Source organism: Canis lupus, chromosome 14, assembly GCF_048164855.1.
Source record: "Canis lupus baileyi chromosome 14, mCanLup2.hap1, whole genome shotgun sequence".
Classification (NCBI taxonomy): Eukaryota; Metazoa; Chordata; class Mammalia; order Carnivora; family Canidae; genus Canis; species Canis lupus.
In genome coordinates this window covers 39,096,788-39,112,906 of record NC_132851.1, presented here as the reverse complement: position 1 = coordinate 39,112,906, position 16,119 = coordinate 39,096,788, and the positions used below count along the sequence as shown (strand labels likewise).

General features: G+C 64.4%; 2 protein-coding genes across 3 annotated transcripts in view; both read left to right on the top strand.

The window, feature by feature from the left end:
• ZC3H3 (zinc finger CCCH-type containing 3) overlaps window positions 1-8,711 on the top strand; it is an 87,533-nt gene extending 78,822 nt beyond the window's left edge. The window contains exons 10-12 of one of the 2 annotated variants that reach the window (XM_072774781.1): window positions 5,217-5,401; window positions 6,298-6,364; window positions 8,282-8,711. In XM_072774781.1, the coding sequence (XP_072630882.1) occupies window positions 5,217-5,401; window positions 6,298-6,364; window positions 8,282-8,473 (444 nt within the window). In that variant the 3' untranslated portion in view covers window positions 8,474-8,711. Of the gene's footprint in view, window positions 1-5,216; window positions 5,402-6,005; window positions 6,365-8,281 lie in introns of both variants that reach the window. The other variant, XM_072774780.1, reaches the window with a different exon arrangement.
• A 4,846-nt stretch (window positions 8,712-13,557) lies between these two features.
• Window positions 13,558-15,576, top strand: MAFA (MAF bZIP transcription factor A). The gene has a single exon (XM_072773893.1). The coding sequence runs from the start codon at window positions 13,602-13,604 to the stop codon at window positions 14,640-14,642; it is 1,041 nt and encodes a 346-aa protein (XP_072629994.1). The 5' UTR covers window positions 13,558-13,601; the 3' UTR covers window positions 14,643-15,576.
• The last annotated feature ends 543 nt before the right edge of the window (window positions 15,577-16,119 follow it).

Genomic DNA, 16,119 nt, shown 5'->3' with positions numbered 1-16,119 from the left:
AGCACCCAGTGCCCCCAGCTACCTGCCTCTGCTGCCTCCTCTGGGTGCTTATTCACTATTTAGGGCCCAGCACAGAGAATCCTGTGCTGTGACATTTCCTGTGTTTGATAAACTTATTGTTTGTAATAATTGTGGATTTACTGAAAAGAGGGAGAGTAGCATGGCACATTCCTGCCAGCCTGACTCCAGGGTCTGTCTGCACTCTGTCCAGTTTCCCACTAATTTCCGTTTTCTGTTCTGGGGTAGCCATTGGATATGGTTATTAGCATTTTGGAATGAGTGACTGTGAGGCCTTGACCCAAGTGACTGCAGGAAGGGACGAGGATGGGTGGCTTCGGGGATGTTCAGAGGGAGAGTGGTTGGGCATAGTCAGAGGAGGGACAGAGAGAGAGGGGATCCGGGACCATCTCCAAGGTGCGCAAGGGGTAGCTTTGATGTGGGAGGGTGGGGAGGCAGTTGGTGAGTCACTGGGGACCTTGGTGAACCACCCCACTTGTGTTGCTGGCAATAGAAGTGGGACCCGGCCCCCAGAAGGGACAGGCGGCATGGCACCTGCATTGGAGGCTACTGTAGATGAGCTAGATGGAAAATTTTGACCAAGGGAGAGCGCTGTGGAGACACAGAGTGCCTGGCCTGGAGCAGGCCGCCAGTGGGAAAGGGCCCTGGGAGCCCCATTGGCTCTGGGGGCAAGCACAGGTGGGCATCGCGGTTGGGCCTGGCCTCCCCTCTCTGGGAGGTGCTTCATGGGGGGCAGGCTGGCATCTTGGGGAACCGTCTGTGTCACAGGCTCCATGGGTGGCCTGTGGGGATCAGGGCTTTAGCGTGTGTCTTCAGCAAGGCGCAGGCCACGGGTCTGGAGGGAGGCTGTCAGCCGTGGTGCACTCTGGAGACAGTTTCCAGGTGGCTTATGCCTGTTCACACTTGTGGACTGGTTTTCTTGACAGCACTTGGTGGTGACATTCAACATCCTTTTTCCTCTTTGAACAGTTGCAGGACAAGAAGTTACTTCACTGTATTTTTTAATTTGCCTTTACTGGACTCACGGCTCAGGGAGGCCAAACGCCTTCCCTGTGTTTAAACCTTTTGGACCTTTCCTTCTGAAAAACACTTGGGGTTCTGTTGGTCTTCTTAGGTGCAAGTGGGAGCAGTTTTCCACTGGATTGGTTTTTTTTTTGCTGATTCACAGGAAATTTATAAAGTATGAAATATAAGTATGAACAGAAAAATACATCAGATATTCTGGACATTAGCCTTTTGTCAGTCCTAGAAGTGGCAAATATCTTCTTCATGGTTTATTTTGAAGAACAGAAGTTCTTGATTATAATGGAAATGGTTTTACTGGTCTTTGCTTACAGCGGGCACCCTTGTGTCTTGTAGGCAAACTCTCGCCACTTTCCAGAAGCCCCGTGGGCTGGCCCTTCCCACGTGGGCCTGTCTCCTTTGTTCCAGGTGTCTGGTGTGAGGTCAGGGTGCCTTGCAGTGGAAAGCCCGGGACCCGCGGGGCTGCAAGCGGCTCCCCTGAGGTGGGGCCCTCGGCTCCCCCTGTGTACCTAGAGCCGGGCCTGTGGCCTGGCTAGTGTTCCCTCCCCTCATCCTTCTCACCGCCGCTGTCACCACCCCTGCTCCCTCGCCTTCCAGAGCTCTATTGTAGATCCAGTGTAAGTAAAACAAAAAAAGTTGGAAATTTGATTAAAATTGTCCTAAATAGTGTCTCTGTTCGGTGAGACTTGGTCCCGTCTTCCTGCCCAAGAGCAGGCATCTGGCTCCGGTCACACAGGCCACTTCTCGACGCCACTCACTGAAGTGCTTTGTCTTTGTGAGACTTGTTGCTGTCTTTTTTATTATTATTATAAATAACATTTTCAGATTGTATTTTTTCACTGTTCATTGGTAGACATGCAATTCTTTATACTGACGTTGTCTCCAGGAGCCCAGCTAAACTGTATTAGTGATGGTTACAGTGAACCCAGACTCTCCGACTCTCGGACTTCCTACATAAACAGGTATTTTGCAGATAAGGGCCACTTTCCCTCCTTGGAACACAGATGTGTTTTCTTTCTCTTTGCTGCCTCGGCGCTAACTAGTGATGGTTGTGGGCTTCTTGCCTTTCCCCCGGGGTGAATGATGCTTTCTGGAAGGTTCTTTTAAGAAACTCTTTATACTGGGGCGCCTGGGTGGCTCAGTGGGTTGAGTGTCCCAACTCTTGATGTGGTCTCAGGTCATGATCTCGGGGTCATGGATCGAGCCCTGCATCAGGCTCTGTGCTGGGGAGGGGGTGTCTGCTTGAGACCCTCTGTCTCCCTCTCCCTCTGTCCCTCCCCCAGTGTACTCTCTCTAAAATAAATAAATCTTTTTTTTTTTTTAAATAAACCCTTTATCTTAAACTAAGGTAGTTCAATCAGTAATCTGCTAAACTTTGAATTAGTGCTGAATTTATTAAACACTTTTCGTATCTAATGAAGTGATTATACGATTCCACCGTGTGGTCTGTCAATGAGCCGATTTCTGCTCGTTGACCCTCCCCACTCCTGAGGTAAAGCCAGCCTAGTCCTGCGGTACTCTACGCCCGAATCCCCAGGCATGCGTGAGGACGGCCAAGTGTTGCTCAGTGATCTCACCTGCTCGGGTGCTGCCCTCAGGGTTGCTCCAGCCTGCAAACGGGCTTGAGGAGCGCCCACTCTGCCCCGGGCCGTGCACCGGTTCCCGCACGGTGGGCTCCTTGGACCTCTGGGAGAACCCACAGTAAGACCCTGGGCTGCGCTCACTCTGACTCCCATTCACTTGTGGTCCTGGAAACATTCACTCGGGTTCTGTTTCTCTCCTGACAGGGTTTCTGGAACTTGTCAGTTCCATCCGTGTTTTCAGGTTCACTGGCATAAAGTTTGTTGGTGATGTCACGCTGGGGCCGTTTCTCTGCGGCATGGACCGTCAGGGCACATCCGTTCTAATGCTGCTGTGTCCCTCTTCTCTCTGATTCATCGTATTGGACAAAGTTATTAATCTCTTCCACGAACCGACTCTTTGCCCTTTTGGTTTTTGCTGTTCTTTTGTTACTTCATTTTATTTCTGTTCTTACCTTGTATTTCCTTCCCTCTGCTGAGTGCTGAGCGTGGGTCATCCTGCTGCTCCCCCCAAATGCAGAGTGCCCCCCCCCCAGCTAACAGAGCCCCAGCGCTTCTCACCATTGTTTCCTATTTGACCCGGCAATTAGTAGTATCTTTCTTAATTTCTGGGCCTTTCAGGGATTTCCTGGGGCTTCTGTTTGGTGGTTTGGCTTTGCCCTTTCCTTAGCGGGTCGGGTCTACGTGAAGATGACAGGCCTTTGGAATTGGGAGACTCTGTTTGTGTCCCGTGTGCTTCCGAGCAGACGTGGGCCATCATTGTGCTGCCTCGTCAGTTCCTGGATGATTCGAGGTCCTCTTTACATCTGACCCCAGATGTTGGCTGTTCTAGTTCAGAGCAGCACCGTCCAGTAGGAAGACCTGCCAGACTCGAACCCCGTGTGAGATTTCAAGTGTTCTAGTAGCCACCTTAAAAGAGTAAAAACAGAACAGATGAAATGAATTTTAGTTACTCTGTCTCATGTTTCAACATGCAATCGGGGAGGAAACCTCACTGTGGCCTTTCACTCTCTCCCGTCTTCACTAAACCTGTGTTCCCGCCTTGGCTCGGGACAGCACAGGTCCAGGCACCCGCCTCCGTCTCTCAGCATGTGCTTGGCATCCGGGGACCTGGCTGTTGGAGGATCCTGCTGGCAGCGGGTCTCCTCTTGTCCAGTGCCAGGCCCTCTCCACCCACGCAAACTGCCCTCCTTCCCCAGCAAGACCCTACCCACTGGGCCCACGGCCCACGCTTGCCGCGGTGCCTCAGTACCTCTGTGGGTGGGCCCCACGAGGCTTCAACCCCATGTGGAGGGCATAGGCAATTGAGCACGTGAGCAAGCATTAGCCTTCTCTCGGGGGCAGGGGTGGGTCTGGTGTGGGGGTGCAGTGGGTGTTCAGGGGTCCTGCTGCCTGCCCAGTTGGCCCTGCTGTTTCCACACCAGCCCCCATGCACCAGTGTGAGGAGCTTCTAGCCTCCTGGTGACAGCGAGGGGGGCAGGTGTAAGGCCACAAATGGGGCCAGTGCCCAGATTCTGCTCCAAGAAGGGGCACATGCCCCATGGGGTCCTCAGCCAGGCTCTTTGTCCTGGGTGCTGGGAACAGGACCAAGATTGGGACTCTGGGGACAAGTTCCCAGGAGGGAGGTTTCGGGGCTTGGTGAGAAGTGGTTCAGCTGGTGCACAGCCCCAGTATTGGGTGTGAGCGCTGCAGCACCCAGGCTGGTTTTATTTATTTATTTTTTTTAATTTTTATTTATTTATGATAGTCACACACACACAGAGAGAGAGGGAGTGAGGGGCAGAGACATAGGCAGACGAAGAAGCAGGCTCCATGCACCCGGAGCCCGACGTGGGACTCGATCCCAAGTCTCCAGGATCACGCCCTAGGCCAAAGGCAGGCGCCAAACTGCTGCACCACCCAGGGATCCCCCCCAGGCTGGTTTTAAACTGAGCTCTGGGTAGGATTGGTGGGCACTCTACAGTGGTTCTTGTCTGGGACTGTGTCTCCCGTTGCCTGGTCCAGCATGAGGGGCTGGTGGAGATCTGACGACCCCTCCCCTGGAACGGCCTCAGGCAGGATATGGGTGCATGGCAGGCCTGTAAAGGGGCCTATCACTCCCTCAAGCTCCCACCCCCGGAAGCAGATGGGCCAAGGAAAGGCAGGCCGTGGGCAGAGCTCCGTGGTTCCCTGTGGCCCTGGTGGGCAGAGCTGAGGCCTCGTGTTGCACCAAGCACCTGCTGGATGGCGCGCCCCACAGTGGGTATAATTAGCCACCATGACAGGTGTGGTGGATCGGGTGTGCCGCTGGCCTCAGCTGACCTGGGCACCCCTGGGCTTGAAGCCTAAACCCCATGCAGTGAGGTCCCCCGGGCACTGAGCCTCTGTCCCCGTCTTCTGCTAGGATGGGTGGGCTGCAGTCAGGAATCCCCATGGCAGCTGAGCGAGACCCCTAGGCCAGCCTGGTCCCTGTCTTCAGTCCAGGCCCAGGGCCCACCAGGCAGTGCTGGCACCACCAGGGTGGCGCCCTCACCGTGCTGATTGCTCAAGGGGTGTGGATAGGAGGGGGCGCAGGCCACTCTGGGCTCACCCCGCTGACCCTCTTCCCTCCCACAGTGCAAGAAGAAGCACACGCTGCTGTGCCCTGACTTCTCTCGCAGGGGCACCTGCCCCCGGGGTGCCCAGTGCCAGCTGCTCCACCGCAACCAGAAGCGCCTCGGCCGGCGGGCAGCCTCAGCCCCAGCCTCGGAGCCGGGTAGCGCGCCTCCCAGGAACAAGGCCTCCTCCAGCCATGGACCCAGGTGACAGGGACAGTGGGTGCCGTGTGGGTAAGCTCCAGGAATTGTCTGGAAGCAGCCCCTCCCTGCTCTCGGCTTCTCATGGGGAGCCTCTCGCCCCTTCCTAGCTCTTAAGGCTTCAGACCCCAAAAGAAACCTCAGTTCAGAGTTGAGGCTCAAGTGACCCCTAGAGGTGCCCACCGGACGTCCCCAGGCTGGACAGAGCTGAGGACGTCCCCAGCCCAGACCAGCCTCTGTGGAAGCATGGGGCTCCGCAGCTACCCCCAGCTACCTCCGCAGCTCCCACTCCCCAGCAGAGGGAGGCTCCTGGGTGATGCTCGTGGCTGGGGCCCCACGGTGTGCTCACCGGTCTTGTGAGTGGGGTGCTGAGAGCAGGGTCAGGGAGGAGCGGGGTTCCCTGGCCGGGCTTGCCCCGCTGCTTCGGGCCAGAGGCTGCGTGTCATCACCAGCCTGTCCTCTGGGGTCAAGGGCTGGCCTCAGAGCCGGATGGCGGTGCCCCGTGGCTGCTGGGACAGGTGCCGCGCAGCTGGTCGCCAGCGCCCTCTGGACCCCAGCCCTGCCGAGCAGCTGCCCACCCTCACACTTCTGCCCCCTTCCTTTCCTGCAGGAAGTCCTCGGCTGCCCAGCGCCCCACCAGACAGACGCCCAGCTCCCCTCCCTCCTCCCCTCGGGTGTTAGCTGCAGCCTCGGGCTCCCCCCTGTCATCAAAGCCACCTCCCTCTTCCCCCTCTCCCTCCTCCCCCCTTTCCCCTCCCTCCTCCTCCTCCCCCTTCTCCCCCTCCCCTTCCACCCCCTCCCTGTCCTTGGACCAGGAGGAGCTGTCTCTCCAGGAGGAGGCTGCCTCGCCAGCGACGGGCTCCGGCAGCCTCTCCAAGCTGCCCTCCTTCATCTCCCTGCAGTCCTCGCCGAGCCCAGGAGGCCAGCCCAGGGCCCGGACCCCCAGGAGCCCCCCAGCCAGGGACTCAGGTAGGTAGCATGGCCCTGGGGGCCCGGCGTGGCACAGCCAGGGGCTCTTCTTTCAGTGCCCACCTCAGACCCCCCGGGTCAGAATTCGCAGGTGGGGCCTGGATGCTGTGTGAGCGGCCGGCACAGGCTGGGTGCCGCTGGCCACGTCCCCCGCTGGCAGGTGCGCGCCTCCCGGGGCAGAGCTGGCCGACGTGCGAGCACAGCCGCGGCCACGCGCAGACCACGCCAGCCGAGGGCTGATTTAATTAGAAAGCACCCATTTCTGTTAATTTGTTCTGGAAGATCACTGCGCGCTCCTGGAGAGAACAGATGTTCCCTCTCCCCTGATGAACATTTGGGGCTTGGTAAATGGCTCCACTCAGCCTTGTTTAGGAGAGAAAAGAGGATTTTATGGCTGCAAACGACCCTTTCTGTAAACATTTTACAGCTCTCCGCGCGTTTGAGTGACGATAAACCCCACGCAGCTCGGCGGGCTGCAAATTTGCGACCATACGGCTATCATTTTATTGTCATATTTCACGGTCGTAACGTTAATGGAAGATGCTTGCCGCAGCCTTCTCTAACGGCTCCGCTGAGCACACTCAAACGCCTGCCTCCGAGGGGCTGGGCCGGCGCCCGTGTGCGGCCCCCACTGCGGGGCGCAGAGCTGCAGCCAGGCCTCCACCTGCCGCCGGGACTAGGGCAGCAGCCCCCTCCATCTGGGCGGGCCTCCGGGGGGCGGGGAGCAGGTGCCCCCCAGGCAGCCAACCCCAGAGTCACTGGAGGCCAGCAGGGTGGGCAGGGCCCCGGGGGCTACAGAGCCCCCCCCCCCCCCTCCCGAGCCTTCATTTCCTGCTCGGGCCTCCCCCGACCGGCCAGGGCCCAGAGCCGGAGGGGCAGGCGGAGGAGGGCCTGGGAGGGCTCTGGGGCAGGAGGCCTGGAGCCCCTGCTGGGCCTGGCTCTGAGCTCTGGCCTGGCCAAGCAGATGACGGGAGTCCTCTGTCCTGTCCTGTCGTGGGGTCCCAGGGGAGAGGCGGGCTCTCAGGGAAATGTGGATGGTGCCATGCCATGGGCAGCCACATGGAGGCATCCGTGGTCAGTGGGGAGCCAGCCGGAGAGGTGGCCTGAGTATTCACAGCACAGGAGAGGCGCTGAGTCCCAGCGTGCGTGGGGCCCCCAGGTGGAGCCCCCCCTTGGACTGGACTTTCTGTCCTCAGGCCCCCTGCTCTGCTGCGGGAAGCCCTCCTTGCCCCTCCTGCCCCCCCTGCCCTCCTGTGCCCCCCTTGCCACCCCCTGCCCCGCCTGCCCCCCAAAACCCTCTCCTGCCCCCTCGCCCCCAGCCCCTCCTGCCCTCCTGCCCCCTGTCCTCCTGCCCCAGCCCCTCCTGCCCCCAAAACCCTCTCCTGCCCCCTCGCCCCCAGCCCCTCCTGCCGCCCAAGCCCCCCTCCTGCCCCTGCCCCCTGCCCTCCTGCCCCCTGCCCTCCTGCCCCAGCCCCTCCTGCCCCTCCTACCTCCAGGCCCTGTCACTCTGTACAGGCACCAGGTCCCTCCCACCCCTGCCCAGCAGCTGCTCCCGTGCCCTGGCTCCTGAGGTTGAAGGCACAGTGCAGCCGCCAGGTGTGCGTCTGCAGCCTTGCCGCAGGTGTGAGTGTGCGCCCTGTGTCGGGCCTGCGCGGGGCCAGCACCTGGTATTTAAGCCCCGCACAGGCTGTTGCGGCTCCCGCGTGTGACCCGGCCTGCGCTGCTGGACCTGTGCTGCTGGACCGCGGGACCTGCGGGATGGGAATGGGCAGGCAGGGGGCGGGAGGGCTGCTGATGAAGCCACCCCCCCCCCGCCCCCTGCAGGCCTGGGCCTGACCCAGAAGCTTTGGTAGTGGGGGGGTATTCCTCCCCGGCTGGGGGGTTCCCAGCACCTGACCTTTGCCCCTCTCGGAACAGGGAAGACTCTGCACATCAAGCCCCGTCTGTGAGGGCCCGGGGGGCCAGCCTGTGCCTACCTCAGTCCCTCGTTCCTGGAGACAAGGAGGCTCCGCCTGCCACTGCCCCAGAGGAGGGGCCGCCTGCCACCGAGTCCCCCCCCTGGGGCCCCGGGGTTGTTGCTCTGCCCGCCTGGCTCTCAGTCTTCCGTGACCAGTGTGGGCCCCGGGCTCGCCGTCTCCGTGGGCCCGCTCTGCCCAGCCAGCCCCTTGCCCACCGCCCACCCCGGGTCCTCAGCCCCACACCCTCCACACAACCCAGCCTCCCGCCAGGCCTGCGCCCACTGTGGGTGCAGCAGCAGCTGTGCAACGTACCCCACCTTCCCCCAGGACTCCTGCCAGGCTCCCTGGTGGGTGTTTTATGTTCAGCAATAAAGATTCTGTCCTGTGTCTGCCTGGCTCTTCTGGCTGCTGTCGCGTTGCCACCCGGCCCTGCTGCACACCCGCCCGGACGGACACACTTGCCCACAGACCCCAGAGGCGCCCCCCCGACGAGGGGACCTGGAGGCCTGGGCTTTGAGGGGTGCCTCGCAGAGGAGGAAGGGCTGGCCACAGGCCCTTGGCGGCCACAAGGGCCCTGGGCAGGATCGTCGGCTGTCCTCCCCGCTGCCTGAAGCGCTCAGAGGGTTGGGCACAGCCTGTTTCCCCGTGGCCAAGCCCACGTGACTTGGTGAGAGGCCCAGGAGGTGGTCCAGGGGACGTGTTGGATGCGACGGACTGGGCCAGGGTCCCCCAGGCTAAGGTTCCTGACCCAGCCCCTCCTCTGGGTGTCTTGGGACAGTGGCTGGGCCAAGGACTAGGACGGAGGGTGGGCGGGGCCAGCTTCTCTAGGCGCACACCCCCCACGCCGGAGCATCTGCACCGCTCAGGGGCCCGGGACAGATCCTGGGAGGCCAGGGCCAAGGCCTAGGGGGGGCACACGGCCATTCCGGGTGTTCTGTGCCACTGCACGCCCGAGCATGGGCCTGCTGCTGCCTGGAGTTGGGTCCACCGCCCGACCGCCCCTCCTCCGCCTGTCCCTTGCGGGCCAGGGGGTGCAGCCCCGGGCCACTGCCCGCACCATGTCCTCTCGCCCCTTGGCCAAAGCGGATCCCTCCTCGGCCCCGGCCACACCCCCGGAGGCCACGATGAGGATGGGGGGTGGGGGGGATCCTGCTCCCTGCCAGTCCAGGTCCGGGAGGGGTGGCATCGCTGTGCCAGCCCCAGAGATGATGGGTTCCAGGGCTGGTTCATCGCAAGGAGCCCGGCCAGCGTCTGTGGCCGCAGATGGCCAGCCGAGAACAAGACGTCCACCTGGACAGATGGACGGATGGAGAGACACCCCTGCTGGGCAGCCTGCTGTGAGCTGTGGCCCCCCCAGGCCCTCCCCCCGCGCGGCCTCCCTGCCCTGCCATTCAGGGTGAACACACCCACCACGGGCTGCTGGGTGCACTGGGGGGGCTCCCCACAGTCTGGGGGCAGCTGGACGGCCCCCAGCCTGCCCGCCCGGTGCAGGAAGCCCCCCCACCTGCCGTGGGCCAGCAGGGAGGCCTCGGGGAGGGCTGGCACTCGGGGAAGCGGGAGGTGCCCGGCCAGTGGTTGTGGGCCCGGGCCTAGCTTGCCCACACTCCCCGCGACCCATCGGGGGACCTCGCAGACCTCGGGGTCGGTGCGGTCAGGGTCTGCCCCTGAGCAGGGAGGGGGTGGCCCCCTGGGCCGAGCACGCCCACTGGTCACTCTGGCTTCTCGAGCCCAGGAGCAGGCCAGCAGAGACCCTCGGGGATGAAGTGCTGGTCACCTCTGCCACACCTGGGCCCACCCCGACTGACCAGGGTGCCGCTGGGGTGACGTGGATTCCAGGCAGAGCCTCTGGCCTTTGCCGAGAGCGCAGCATGAACTCCTCCAGGCCTTGGAAGGGCCACCCCGACTTCTCGACTTCTCCATCCGAGGCCCAGGCCCTCCTGGGGTGGCCCTGGCGTGCCGGGTCACGGGACTTCCCGAGACTGGCCTCACACGGATGTGGAGCCCCCTGAGGGCGCCAGGCCGGCTGGTGGACCGGCTCCGACCCTGACCCTCCGAGCTGGAGGCGATGCACTGGGCCCCAATAGATGGGAGGTGAGCTCGCAGCTCGGTCGCGTCTAAGCTCAAAGCTGGGGGGTTGGTAGTCTCCGGGTGAAGTGAGGAGCCTGAAGTGGGAGCAGTGAGGGGGGTTGGACGGAGCCTGGCCTCACCGGGGGCGGAGGAAGCTGATTGGGGAGCGGAAGCCCTTTCCCAGGGCGGTGCCTGGAGCACAGTTTCAAGGGCGAAGGCGGGGATCCCTGGGTCAGCGGTTTAGCGCCTGCCTTTGGCCAAGGGCGCCATCCTGGAGTCCCCTGATCGAGTCCCACATCGGGCTCCCGGCATGGAGACTGCTTCTCCCTCCTCCTGTGTCTCTGCCTCTCTCTCCCTCTCTCTGTCTCATGAATAAATAAATAAAATCTTTAAAAAAAAAAAAAAAAAAAGGGCGAAGGTGCCCCTAAGTGGGGAGGAGGTGGAGAGGGGCCCTCTGGGGGGCTGAGCAGCAGGGCGGCTGGGATGCGGGTGGGCGCCCTCCCACCCCTCTGGCCTCTCCCCTGCTCTGCGGCTCCCGCCTGGCGGTCCCCCCACCCCCCGCCCTGGGAGGCCCAGGACCTGGCTGACTTTGCCCCCCACAGACGCAAGCCTCGACTCAGGGCCCGGTGGGGGCAGCTCCGGGGACCCCCAGCCCCCAGGCAGCGGGCCCGGCTCCTCAGACCCCAGGCGGCAGCCCGAGCGGGCAGGTGTCCTGCACTGGGGAGCCCGCCCCCGAGACCGCCAAGCCCAGCAAGACCCTGGACCCCAGGCACTGAGCTAGTTGACGTGGGTGAAGTCGCCAGGCGTGGGCACCGCTCCGTAGCGTTGCGTCACTTACTGGGGTGTCACTGCGAGGCGTCCCCACCGGCCTCTGGGTGCTGGGTGCACACAGACCTGCCAGGCTCCGCTCACCCTGCAGGGCCCCCCGCTCTGCAGGCCCCTCACCCTGGGGAGCAGCCCCCGCTGCCGGGAGCCCACCGCCACCACCAGCCAGGCCTCACCCCTGCCCGGCCCTCCCGGCTGCAGGGAGCCCTCGAGGCCTGGGCGAGCAGCCCCCCACGGAGCCCAGGAAGCTCAGGAGCTCTGGGGCCTCCCGCTCCCTCCCAGGAGCCGCCCGGGGCGCGGGCCAGGTCCCAGGCAAGATGTGGGGTGCGTTTAGTGGGGAGCCAGGGCACGGCCCGAGGAACTCCCCTGGCTGGAGCACTGTTGGGGAGGCCTGAGGCCCCAGAAGGCCACAGGGACAGGAAGGAGCAGCGTCCTCTGGGGCCACCTGCCGTGGCTGCTCCGGGGCCACCGAGGCTCAGGGTGCACGGCACGCTGTCCCTCGGCCACCACAGGGAGGTGCTTGGTGCCGGCGTCCAGGGCGGGAAGTCCAGCACCTTCCCTGGGCTGGAGAAGCCCACCCTGTCCGCGACGTGGCACGCTGCAGGGGTGAGCCCCCCCGGAGCCTGCGGGCGGGACCCCGGGCCCCTTTCCCACAGGACCCTCCGTGACTGGCGAGGAGAGAGCCCCCAGGGAGGGCAGCCACAGGCGGGAAGCTGGGGACCTCCTGGGGGCTGCTGCACCTTGGGGGGCTTCTCCTCCTGAGGCCCCAGAGCAGCTGAGAGCTGAGGGCAAGCCTGCTGGCGAGTCTGACCCCAAGGCCAGCGCCGGAGCCAGTGGGGACACAGTGGCCCGCTGGGCCCCAGGCCGCCTCTTCCCCAGGGCAGTGCATGAATGAATGGCTGCAGAAATGAAGAAACGCTACGTGCCCAGTGGATGAGTCTGTGTGATGGCGAGGAGGCCCAGCAGCCTGGGAGGCAGGACACCTATCCCCACTTGGCCTGACTAGGTGGTGGCTGAGGGTGCGCCTCCCTCTGAACTCGTGAACTGCCAGACCCACAACCCACCCAGCCTGCACCCAGGGGGGGCCTCGCTTCTGGCGCTGAGCCATGGGGCAGTGGGGGGCAGGAGGGGCCAGTGAAGGGCTCTACCCGCACCTGGGGGATGTAGGGACGAGGAGGAAGGGGTGAGTGGTGCCCTCCGGGCACAGCGGGCACGGCCACCCCATGACATCTTAGGAAGTGGGGTTTCCCTCCCATTTGTATGAATTTTTCTTACCATAAAATAGTAAGCATTTATGCCTGGAACAACATAAAAACAAGCGACCCTAGTGACTTCCTGCCCAGTTCCTTCCAGAATTTTCTCTCTATGCACAACTGATTACATTTAAGATTGAGTTTGTTGATTGTAATAGCCCTACAGCAGCAGCATGGAAAACCCGGGGGTCACCAGGCTCGGCCACGCTGAAGCCCGGCGGGCCCCTCCCGGCGACGCCCCCGCCCCGCCCCGCCCCGCGCTCCCCGCGCCCCGCCCCGCCGCACCTGCGCCCAGCGGTGGAGCCGCGGAGCCGACGAGGTGCCAGCAACTTTGTTGACTACATTCCTGCGCCCGCCCGGACCGCGGGGCTAAAAATAAGCGGCACTCCCCTCGCCGCTCCCGGCGGGGCCCCGGCGTCCGCAGCCGGAAGGTCCCGGCGCGCCACGCTCCCGGGGCTGCGGGGAGGCCGAGCCACCAGGCGCCGTCCGCTCCCGGTCGCGGACGCGGGGCCCCGAGGCCGCAGGCCCGCCCCCCGCGCGGCGCGCCCTCCGCGCCCCTCGGGCCCGCGCCCTCCGCGCCTGCAGTGCTCCGCGGCGGCCACCAGAGGGCTCCGCCTCCCCCCCCCCGCGGCCGGCGCGGCCGCACCCCTTCCCACAGCTGTTCCCGCAGGAGATTGACAGCTGGGCTCCGCGTTGTCATGGGGATAGGCAAATGAGGGCGGCGGGTCTGGGGCTCCGATTGGCCTGGAGGCTCGCGCCCCTCCCAGGGAGGCGGGCCCGAGCGCCCGGCTCTATAAAGGGGAGCGCGCGGCGCGGCGCCGGGCCGTGGAGGCGGGGCCGCTTGGACGCGGGTGGAGCGCGGGGAGCCCGAGCAGCCCGAGGCGGCGGCCGCACCGCCACCCGCGCCGCCACCCGCCCGGCGGCCGACGCGGGGACGGGGAGCGCGGCCCGCTGCGTCCCCCCCGGGTGCGGCCGGGCGCCCCGAGCGGCGGCGGCCCCAAGTTGTCCGCGCGAAACTTTTCCCCGCGCGTCCGGGCGCCGCCCCCACCGGGCCCCGCCGGCCGTGCGGAGCGAAGGGGGGGGAGAGGCCGCGGCTCCCTCCCCCCCCGGCGGGCGCAGCCGGCGCCCCGGGCGATGGCCGCGGAGCTGGCGATGGGCGCCGAGCTGCCCAGCAGCCCGCTGGCCATCGAGTACGTCAACGACTTCGACCTGATGAAGTTCGAGGTGAAGAAGGAGCCGCCCGAGGCCGAGCGCTTCTGCCACCGCCTGCCGCCCGGCTCGCTGTCGTCGACGCCGCTCAGCACGCCCTGCTCCTCCGTGCCCTCCTCGCCCAGCTTCTGCGCGCCCAGCCCGGGCACCGGCGGCGCGGGCGCGGGGGGCGGCGGGGGCGGCGGCGCGCAGGCCGGGGCCGCGGCGGGGCCGCCGGGCGGGGGCCCGGGCGCCGGCGGGGGCGCCGCGGGGAAGCCGGCGCTGGAGGATCTGTACTGGATGAGCGGCTACCCGCAGCACCTGAACCCCGAGGCGCTCCACCTGACGCCCGAGGACGCGGTGGACGCGCTCCTCGGCAGCGGCCACCACGCGGGGCACCACGGCGCGCACCACCCGGCGGCCGCCGCGGCCTACGAGGCCTTCCGGGGCCCGGGCTTCGCGGGCGGCGGCGGCGCGGACGAGCTGGGCGCCGGCCCCCCGCACGGCGCGCACCACGCGGCGCACCACCACCACCACGCCGCGCACCACCACCACCACCACCACGCGGCCGCGGCCCACGGCGGCGCGGGCCTGCACGTGCGCCTGGAGGAGCGCTTCTCCGACGACCAGCTGGTGTCCATGTCGGTGCGCGAGCTGAACCGGCAGCTCCGCGGCTTCAGCAAGGAGGAGGTCATCCGGCTGAAGCAGAAGCGCCGCACGCTCAAGAACCGCGGCTACGCGCAGTCGTGCCGCTTCAAGCGCGTGCAGCAGCGGCACATCCTGGAGAGCGAGAAGTGCCAGCTCCAGAGCCAGGTGGAGCAGCTGAAGCTGGAGGTGGGGCGCCTGGCCAAGGAGCGGGACCTGTACAAGGAGAAATACGAGAAGCTGGCGGGCCGGGGCGGGGCCGGCTTCCCGCGGGAGTCCTCGCCGCCGCAGCCGCAGGCCGGGCCCGGCGGGGCCAAGGGCGCCCCCGACTTCTTCCTGTGAGCGCGCGGCCCCCGGCCGGACTCCGCGCCCCGCGCCCCGCGCCCCCGGCTGGGCCGTCGGACGGGGCCGGGGCCAACCCCCTCGGGCGCCCGCCTGCCCGCCGGCCGCCTCACCTCCCTCGCCCGTTTTTACGACTCCTTTTTAAAGCGATCTTATTTTCGAAGCATTTCTATTTATTTTGCTCGGTGATTAGGACACGGAACCCCGGAGGAAGCCCTCGGACGTCCGCGTGTCCCAGCATGTGTCGCTCGCTCGCTCGCCCGCCCGGAGGGGCCCGGTCCCTGCCTGCCCGCCCGCCCGCCTGCCCCCCGCCCCGCCGGCGTCCCCTCCAGACGGAACCGCGTCCAGCCCTGCTGCCCTACTGTGCTCACGGGGGGAGGGGCGCGCCGCGCCGCGGGGTGGGGCTGGCCCGCCCGGACTCCCCTGCTGCTATTTCTCTATGCACCAGATCGTATTTATGACTCCCGGGGAAATATATCTTATTTTAATCTTCAAGAGAAGCGGAAGGGGGGGGGGAAGTAATGCACAGTATTTCTAGCAAACAAAAAAAAATTTTTTTTTTAAAAGGAGGTTTCAGCTTGAATCTCCTGGCATGGGGGCGAGTGAAGAAAGTGTTTTTATTTTAATTTAAATTGTGTTTTGTTGGTGGAACCTTTTTTTTTTTTAAAGCCCAGTGGCTTTTTTGGACAAGCCAGTGGGGAGAAGGGAGCGTGGCCACTGGCCGCTGGATCCCTGCAAGACAGCCAGGCCCCTGGCCTCCAGCGGGTCCTGCGCTCCTGCCGGGCCTGCTCCCGCCCAGCGCTCTGAGCGGGAGGCGCGGAGTTGTTGGAAGTTTTTCTTGTGTTGTTGGGTTTCGTCGGATAATTTTTTCATTTGCTAAGAAGCCGAGAAAAGGGGGGAAAAAAACACAAAATAAATCCGTTTAGATCCAGAAGTCCCTGGAGCGTTGTTGGTTTTTCTGTGGCTTTCGTTTTTGCCCTGTTTCTCCCTGAATGGAAAGAAAAGGAGGTGGGTGACCGGGGGCCCTGCCTGAGCTCTGAGTGACCTGCCTGGGCCCTCCCTCCCCCCGGGGACACTGAGCAGAGTCGTAGTGGAGGCTGCGGGGTCAGCCGGTGGCACCTGCAGGCCTGTGCCCTGCCCGCGCTCTGGGGCTGCCTGGGGGGAAGGCCTGAGGCAGTGGCCCCCCCGCTCCCCAACGCAGGATGGCGGTGACTCCACACGCAAGGCCATCGCGAGCTGCTGGCAGGTGCTCGTCCCCAGTCCTGACGCTGCCGTCTCCCAGGGACAGGTGGCCTGGCTGTGTCTTCTAAAGGGCCAGGGCGCGGGCTGCGGGGGCAGCAGGGCACCTCACGACCTGCCTCACTCCCGGAGGGTCCAGGGCAGTTCCAGGATGAGCTGGGCTGTCCGCCTTCACGGCGGGGCCAGGCATGAAGGTCCAAGGTTTGTGTGTTTAGGGGATGAGCTCTCGGTGCTGCTC

What these genes read in the sequence shown, in the direction of transcription:
- MAFA (XM_072773893.1), top strand. Translation starts at nt 13,602, where the DNA reads ATGGCCGCGGAGCTGGCGATGGGCGCCGAGCTGCCCAGCAGCCCGCTG.